The 8,515-nt window shown below is 35.0% G+C and overlaps 1 protein-coding gene across 1 annotated transcript in view; it reads left to right on the top strand.

Annotated features, from left to right (window-relative positions):
• unc13c (unc-13 homolog C (C. elegans)) overlaps positions 1-8,515 on the top strand; it is a 169,000-nt gene that overhangs the window by 28,062 nt on the left and 132,423 nt on the right. Inside the window, exons 8-9 of the mRNA XM_016546895.1 lie at positions 2,532-2,751; positions 5,882-6,109. Of these exons, the coding sequence (XP_016402381.1) occupies positions 2,532-2,751; positions 5,882-6,109 (448 nt within the window). The remainder of the gene's footprint in view (positions 1-2,531; positions 2,752-5,881; positions 6,110-8,515) is intronic.

The following is an 8,515-nucleotide window of genomic DNA, read 5'->3' as shown; positions in this document are numbered from 1 at the left end:
TTTTCCCCATTCAAAACTATACGAGTGACACGCCAAACAGCTGATAAAAACATCACAATAATCCACAAGTAATCCACACCACTCCAGTCCATCAGTTAACAGTGTGTGAAGCCAAAAGCTGCGTGTTTGTAAGAAACAAATCCATCAAGACATTGTTTTTAACTTCAAATTGTCGCTTCCGGCTCAAATTTGAGTCCATAATCCATAATAAAGCTTCCTCTAGTGAAAAAGTCCATCTCCTTTTCTCCTCTCACATCAAAATCCAGCCACATATTTGTTTAGAGCTGTTTTGGTTTGTAAAAAGTGCTTGATCTGTGTAGACTTCTCTCCTGATTTAGACCAGAACACTTTTTCACTGGAGAATAGCAATATTATGAATAGAGGACTCGTATTTTAGAGTTTTTTAAAATATTGAAAAATTATGAATTTGTTCCTTACAAACACACAGATTTCACTTCTCGAGATGTTAACTGATGGACTGGAGTGCTGTGGATTACTTGTGTATTATTGTGATGTTTTTATCAGCTGTTTGGACTCTCATTCTGACGGCACCCATTCACTGCAGAGCATCCATTGCTGAGCAGCTATGCTACATTTCTTCAAATCTGATGAAGAAAAAAACTCATCTACATCGGACAAAATAGGGTGGACATTATTATTCCTAAAAAAACAACCTGTTTAATTGTAAGTGTGAGAGACCCCTTTAAGTGTTCCATGTAACTAAGACCACCACCATTACGCAGTTTCAGCAGTTTCATTTGTGCATTGTCAGTTATTTGTGCACTTCGTATTTGATGCTGTTGCTGTTAATTTTCCCTATTTTCCCTCAGAGATCAGTGAAAGAATTTTCTCCCTACACCATTTTTAGGTTTACTTTGCTAATTAGCCTGAATTTTCACTCTGCAGTGCTTTTAGTTTGCTTTATTTCATTATTAGCCGTTTGGACGCTGAAATCTCGGCAGCTCTTAACGTAATGACTTTGTGGGCGGAGTGCAGAACACACGTCTCAGCAGAAGTGGGAAAGGAGAAAACATCGTTTCAGAGTGCTGTACATCACCAGCCCACCTCTCCTTCACTCTCGCTCGCTCTTTGTCTTATCCAGCTGTAAAAGGGCAGATTTATGTGCACATTAATTCTGCTCTTTCATAAGGATACAGAAGATGCCGTCAGATTTTCTGCACGGCTTTTGCCTGTGAAAGCAAACCATTCACAACAAATAATGTCCACTGAGTGAATCCAATCAAACCTGTCAACAAGATGACTTCAAAATAAAAAGAAGGAAAGAAAGAAGGGATAATAACTTGTTCACAGAAAATGAAGCTTATTTTATGGATCATTACTTTTTTTGCAATTGTAACATTGTTTTCATGACAATTAAGCAGCACATTTTCCTCCACTGCTCTCATTACTCTAATGTGAAAAAACCCCAAAATATAATATTTAATTTGAACAATTCAGTGCAAAGAATTAATGTGCTTCATTGTATTGCAAATATATAAATGCAAAATCTTTTCTTTTATGTTTCTTTTAATTTTGGGGTGAAATGCGGCATGCCATACATGCTCTTCACAGTTTTGGTTTTGTGAGATTCACCCTGTTAGTCTTAACAGGGACAGATTGAAAACACTGTGTGGGCTTCGCATGTGCGCTATAATTAGTGAAATTAATATCAGCATGATATCTTTTTTTTTTTTTTTAAATCCCACAATATTATGATTTTTCCGAACACCAGCTGACCGAGGCATCTGTGCTTTTAGGAGTGATTTGTTATTAGTGGAGTTCTTGAACTATAGAGCATGTAGATGAATCTAGAAATAAGTCTTTAAAGAGTGCAGTTGGTCTTTTAGTCACCATTAAAACCACTAAGTCAAGAATCACAAAAAAAAATAAAATAATAAAATGTAAAAACTTATTTTATTTCAGCTCGCTGCCAAAGCAACATTTCTTATTTTCATTTAGTTTAACTTGATTTACTAAAATAAAAATAAAAATAAAATAAATAAAATAAAAATAAAAATGAATAAAAATGACAAAAACATACAACAAAACTAACTAACTAAACTTAAAACAATTAAAATGAAAATGGAAAATACAAAAATACTAATTAAAAATATTACTAAAATTATAAAAAAATTTTATTAAAATAAAAAATATATAAATTAATATTATTAAAAAATATACTAAATAACACTACCTCTTATTGCAAAAGTACTGCAACTATAAGCCATTTTGGAGCAAATACATAAATATTTAGAGAAATATCTAATGAGTCTCCAAAATTTCAAAATGTCATATTTCTTACATACATGATGCTGATCTTTCCCAAAGTTGCAGTGTTTTTCTTGGTAGTTACTCAAATGAGCACAGGTTATCCTGAAAACTGCAATAATATAGATTTCTATTCACAGCAGTAGCATGCATATCGAATGCTGTGATCACTGCGAACGCTCATTTTTCTTCTAAGACCTTCATTGATTTGAGAAAAACATTGATTGTGCATCTTCTTGCTGTAAATTCTCTCTTTTTCACAGAAACTACATGTGCTCAGAAAGACCCTGCAAGCGTTGATCTATCCCATCTCCTCCACCACACCCCATAATTTCGAGGTGTGGACGGCCACGGCACCCACCTACTGTCACGAGTGTGAGGGTCTGCTGTGGGGCATCGCTCGGCAGGGCATGCGCTGCACCGAATGCGGGGTCAAATGCCATGAGAAATGCCAGGACCTCCTGAACGCAGACTGTCTCCAACGTGAGTTTAGCCCTTTTTACCTGATCTCAGTGCTGATTAAATAAGCAAGATGGAGAAGGCCAAATCCATCTTTAAAAGTGCAGTTGGTCTTTTAGTCACCATTAAAAGTCAAGGATCACCATTACTTTTGCATTAAAATGAGTGTAAAAGATGTACAGTGGATGTACATTCTTAGCTAAAAACCAGTCCCACCAAGATTTCACTTTTTGTTTTTTATTTTGTGATCAAAATGACAATTTTTGTGGCTGTAATTTTACAGAATTTTGTGGAAAAAAAACTAAACAAAACAGAAATCTTGTTTATTTGGTGTCTCATCAAATTCTGACACACAACTTTTAAAAACGTTTTAAAGATATTAAAAATAAGAACTAAGAAGCAAATTACAAACAGTAGGACAAAGATACAAATTAAATAAAGAGAAATAGAGAAAAGTTAAATTAAAGTTAAATAAACGTTTTTCAGGTAGGTTTAGTATTCAAATGGAAGGTTGTTTCCGCCACCAGAAAAAAAAGCTAATTACAACTTTTTAACTCACAATTCTGAATTTTTTCCCAGAATTGCAAAAAAAAAAAGTCTGAATTGTGAGATAAAAATTTCCAATTACCTTTTTTACTCTGATAAACTCAGAATTCCAATACATAAACACAGAATTGCAAAATATAAATGCAGAATTGCAAGATAAAAACGACCAATTCTGAGAAAAAAAACGTCAGAATTGTGTCAAAATTTTTACATTTTTTTATTCTATGGAAAATTGCAGGTTGTAAACTCAAATTTAGAGAAAAAAGTCAGAATTGCGAGAAAGTTTGAGATATAAATCGGAGATATAAATTGTGAGAATTGCGAGCAAAAAAGTCCAAATTGTGAGATAAAAAGTTGGATTTACCTCTTTTTATTTTTTATTCTGTGGCAGAAGCAGGCTTCCATACAAAATACTTACAAAATACTGCAGAAATGAAATAATCAAATGTAAAATAAAACAATAAAAAATAATATTAATTGAATACACCGATCCTTATTAAAGCTCTTTGTCTTTTGTTGTTTGATTAACATTAAGAACACAGATTAATCATCAGACTAACATCATGTATATCTTAGTAGCACTGTGCTTCTTTATACTTTTGCAGTTATTGGTGAATTATGCATGAATTATGCAAAGAATTTGACAATTTGGTGATTTTGTGTCGTGTTCCACAATCACTGAATCGTGAAAACCTACAGAGACTGAAAAACACTCCACAGCTACGCTTTCGCATTGTAACAGTGAGTTTTGCATGGGCGAACACTCATTTTTCTTCAGAAAATGTAAGTCTGCTTTATCACGCTGCAAGCCCATAAGCAGTGTTCATCATTTTGAAATGCCTTTGTCTGTCCGTCACATCGCATGGCAGCTCTCTGCTCTGACGGTTTGCTTTCGGCAGCTGTTTGTTTTATTGTTTCTCTGTTCTGCCATTTAAACAGTTCTGCACTAACAGAATAACCATTTTCGCTATGGTAAGACTCAAGTGTGCAGCGCAGTGCTCTCAGACGAGCGCTAATGTCAGGCTGTGGCTGAGATATATGTGAAGGAGTTCCCTAGTAAACCTCACAGATGTGGCCATCTGCCAAAGACACAAATGGGCCTGTACAGAGAGAGATTTATTAAACGAGCCATCAAACCCATCATATTTAGTGTGTTTAAATACGCATTTGGTTTGGCTTGTATGGTTTGTGAAAGGAAAGACCACCACTGTTTTCAGGTCACATTTGGGACGAGACACCAGTAAACTGTCTCTTTCAGTCATGCTGTTTTATTCCTTACATGCAGCGCCTCTTGAACACTCTTATAAAGCTTTTGCAAGGTATTTATGTTGCTTCTCTGAATGAATGATTCATTTTAATAGAGTGCCGAGAGATACATTTTTCAAACAGCAGTGAGTCATCTGTACTCCACGAAGTCATCTAGAGATGTGCAATACTACATACACTTCAAAATCAACTAGACTAAGTGGCTATTAGATCTTAAAGGGACCATGTAGAGCGACACCGGTGGCCATTAAGTGAACTGCAGTCGATATGGTTAAGTCCTTTTTTGCTCCTCACTTAGAAGTAATATTTGAGACTATAGACTATAAGTTTGAATAAATCCCTTTTCTTTGCATGACACATTGACATTACAGTACAGAATTAACCTGAACACTGTAAGCATTCATTTCATATGAGAGGCTCTCGGGAACTCGTGTAAACGTCACATCCTTTTGATTTTGACAACCTAGGAAGTCGGGGAAGATCTTGTTTTTTAAGTTTCATTACAAGCTGAAGCTGTTCACACATGGGCAATAATAATAAAAAAAAGATTAATACATGAATTCTTACATTTAGCCCCCAAAACGTTATATGCGTCAACTCGTCACTTTCAAAGTGAAATGTCCAGCGAGTTGCATTAAAAGTGCATTCAGTTTTATCTGAAACAGATGAATGTGAATCTGGCAACATTTTCTTACGTTGGTTGTTGTACGTATCGCGTCAGTTTGGAAATGAAATGCTCGGTGAGTGGTGCTAAAAAGTTATTCCTCTATTGCAAAATAACACAGCACTTACACTAAACCTAAAAACAATAGTGTTAACAAAAGCAAATGTGAGATAAAAATGCATTTGCTGTAGCAACCATGCCATTTTAGCTTGCTTCTACAAGCCTTTGAACTCTTTTATCATGTTTTATGAGACTCGAGAGCTCCACATTGCCAGTGCAATGCTATACCGGGTGCGCTGCTGAGCAAGTTTACTACGCCAGAAAAGCCATACATATGAGACTAGTTATGTGATGCAAACATCAAAATGTAATAGTTTACAAATCATGCACTATGGCAAAAGCGTTTAGAGGTTATAACATAGTATTATACAAGGAACCATGCAAAAATAAATCTATTAATTGATCATTTGTGTGAAAACTAAACCTTTTGGAGTTCTGCAAAAATTTAGGTATGCTTATTTACACAGAAATAATCCAAATCCGGCAGAAATAATACACCATCCACAATGTATTTTCAATGTACTGTAATTTAGGATGCATTTTCTATATGTGTGCAAGTTGGAATCACCGCTCATATCAGCAGTGATAATGTAAGAACACATGTAAATCACTCTACAGGTGCTGTAGAGAAGAGCTCGAAACATGGAGCCGAAGACAAAACCCAAAACATCATCATGGCCATGAAGGAACGGATGAAAATCAGGGAGAAGAACCGGCCCGAGGTGTTCGAGGTAATCCAGGAGATGTTTCAGCTCTCGAAGGAAGATTTCAACACTCACCTGAAGACGGCCAAACAGGCTGTGCTGGAGGGGACATCCAAGTGGTCTGCCAAAATCACCATCACAGGTGAGTAATGAGTTAATCTCATTATAAAATTATGTTTACTATACATTATTGTCAATTATAAATTATACAATTATTATTATTGTAAAATTACTATATGATATTGTTTTATTTTATGTAAATATACAGATTTTATATTAAATATTTGTTTGTTTATTTATTATTTTATTATTATGATTATTTTTATTATTGTTTTTAGTTGTTGGTGTTCTTGACCAGTTTCATGAGATTCACTCTTAATGTCTGTCTGTGCGTCCGTGTTTCTATGACTGGAACAGACCCTACAGCGAGGAAATGCTGCTTAGTTTAGTTTGGGAAATGTGCCGAGAGTTTTGCTTGTTTTCTGACAGCTCAGACCATTAGACGACAGCAACCATCTGCTGTGGACAGAAACGTAGGCCGTCGCAGCCTTTTCTCTGAGTCATTAAGAACAGTTTCTGTCTATCTGCAGATGTACGTTCTCGCATTGCTTTGTTTCAGTCATATTTTGTCTCCCAGAAGCCGCTGTATTAGTTCAGCTGTCTGCCAGGTAAAGTTGGCTCCTGTGTGTGTCCGTATCAGTGATGCTCCTTCACCTGACTTTGAGGGTCAACAGAGGCTGTGAATTATTGCCAAGCTTGCAATGCTGCCAGAGTGTCAATAGAACACAGAGAGAAAAACAGCTCTCTGCTTTAATTTATCCTGGCCGACGAACGAATCTTCCGTTTTGGAAAGTATTCATACACTGATTTATTTATCAAGGGTTTCATAAACACTGGCTTCTGTGAATTCTGATGCAACATGCACTGATTTATCAACCAGGTGACCGTACACTGCAAAAAACGATTTTCTTAGTATTTATTTGTGTCTTGTTTTCAAGTCATTCTTAAAATGAATATCATGCTTAATAAATTTTCCTTGAGAAGCAGAATTTCATGTGATATTAAGACTTATTTTCAGAGAATCTACTTGAATTATATTTATTTCATTACATTTAAAAAATGTAACTTATTTTCTTGAATAGATTTATTTTTCTTACCCATTGACCAATATCTTTTTTCTTTTTTATTTCAAATCAATAAAAAATTTCTGCCATAGCATTAAAAAATATATATAAGGCAACTGCAACTTTATATTTCACAATTCTTTTTTTTCTCTCGCAATTGCAAATATATTCGGATGTTATATCTCACAATTCTGAGAGTATAAACTGAGAATTGCAATATTTAAACTCGTAATTCTGAGGAAAATTCTGAATTCCAAGATATAAACTTTTTAAAAATGTTTTAAACTGTTTTAAACTGTCTCTTAATTGTGAGTTTACATCTTGCAATTCTGTTTTTTTTTTTTTTTTTTACAAAAATTTAAAGGTAATTGTGGTCATTTATCTCTCAATTTTGAGTTTACATCTTGCAATTCTGACTTTTTTCCTTAGAATTGTGAGATAAAAAGAAACAAGCTTCCATAGATTATGCTTAATTTGCCAATGGGGTAAGAAAAATAAACCTAATTCAATATATATACAAAAAAAAGTACTTCCAAAGTATTTTTGCTTTCTCAAGTATGTTTATCATGTTTAAAGGATCTTCAGAAGCACAAACATACTCATTAAGAAGATGTTTTTTTTTTTTTTGCTGTACAGAGTTAGATTATTGTGCCTTGAGCCCAAAAACAATATGAGCATCACTGTGAGACACGCTGACGTGACATGAATGTGTGAACGAGCCTCTGGAAACACACACAAACACTCAGAGACGCCATCCTTCTTTCATTCTAGCTAAACTATAGTACCCTCTTCAACCAGCCCGGTGACATTGCACCAATCTCTGTCTTGTCTCCAAGCCCAAGGATATATGTTCCCTGAATAATTTAGCACCCTGCTCGTTCATAATTAATGAGGCGAGAGCTTCCTGTGAACTACTATTGGCTCTGTGACGGATGGCATCCCCATTGACTGAGCTCAGTGCCACAGTCAGGCTACACGCTGCTTTTATGTTGTATTATTGCACATTCGTCTGTTTTGAATTGACATTTTAGATATTAAGGGTGCCGTATGTACAAACACATACACACTGGACACGACTCATGTTCAAGGATGGATTGTGGTCCTACACTGAAAAAAAAAATCAGTGTAGAAACTATTTTCACTTAGAAATTGATAGTAAATTTAACAAATAAATAAAAAGAAACAAGTAACATAGAACTTTTAAAACATACTCCAATAGTCTGTTTTATTTACAACATTGAAAAATCATTTTATAGATTGTACCTGTCAGGATCATGGACTGTCTGTGTCATGTTTTGCCCCTGTTTCTGTTCCCTTATTTGGTCATGTTCCTGTCCTCGTTTTGTTTATTAGTTTGATTAGTCATCCCATACACCTGTGTTTCCCCAATCATCCCCTGTATTTAAGTCCTAGTCTGTGCAGTC

This window comes from Sinocyclocheilus rhinocerous, unplaced genomic scaffold (genome assembly GCF_001515625.1).
Source record: "Sinocyclocheilus rhinocerous isolate Xijiao unplaced genomic scaffold, SAMN03320098_v1.1 scaffold942, whole genome shotgun sequence".
Lineage (NCBI taxonomy): Eukaryota > Metazoa > Chordata > Actinopteri > Cypriniformes > Cyprinidae > Sinocyclocheilus > Sinocyclocheilus rhinocerous.
Note: the sequence above shows the minus strand (reverse complement) of the source record. Positions and strands in the feature narration are given on the sequence as shown.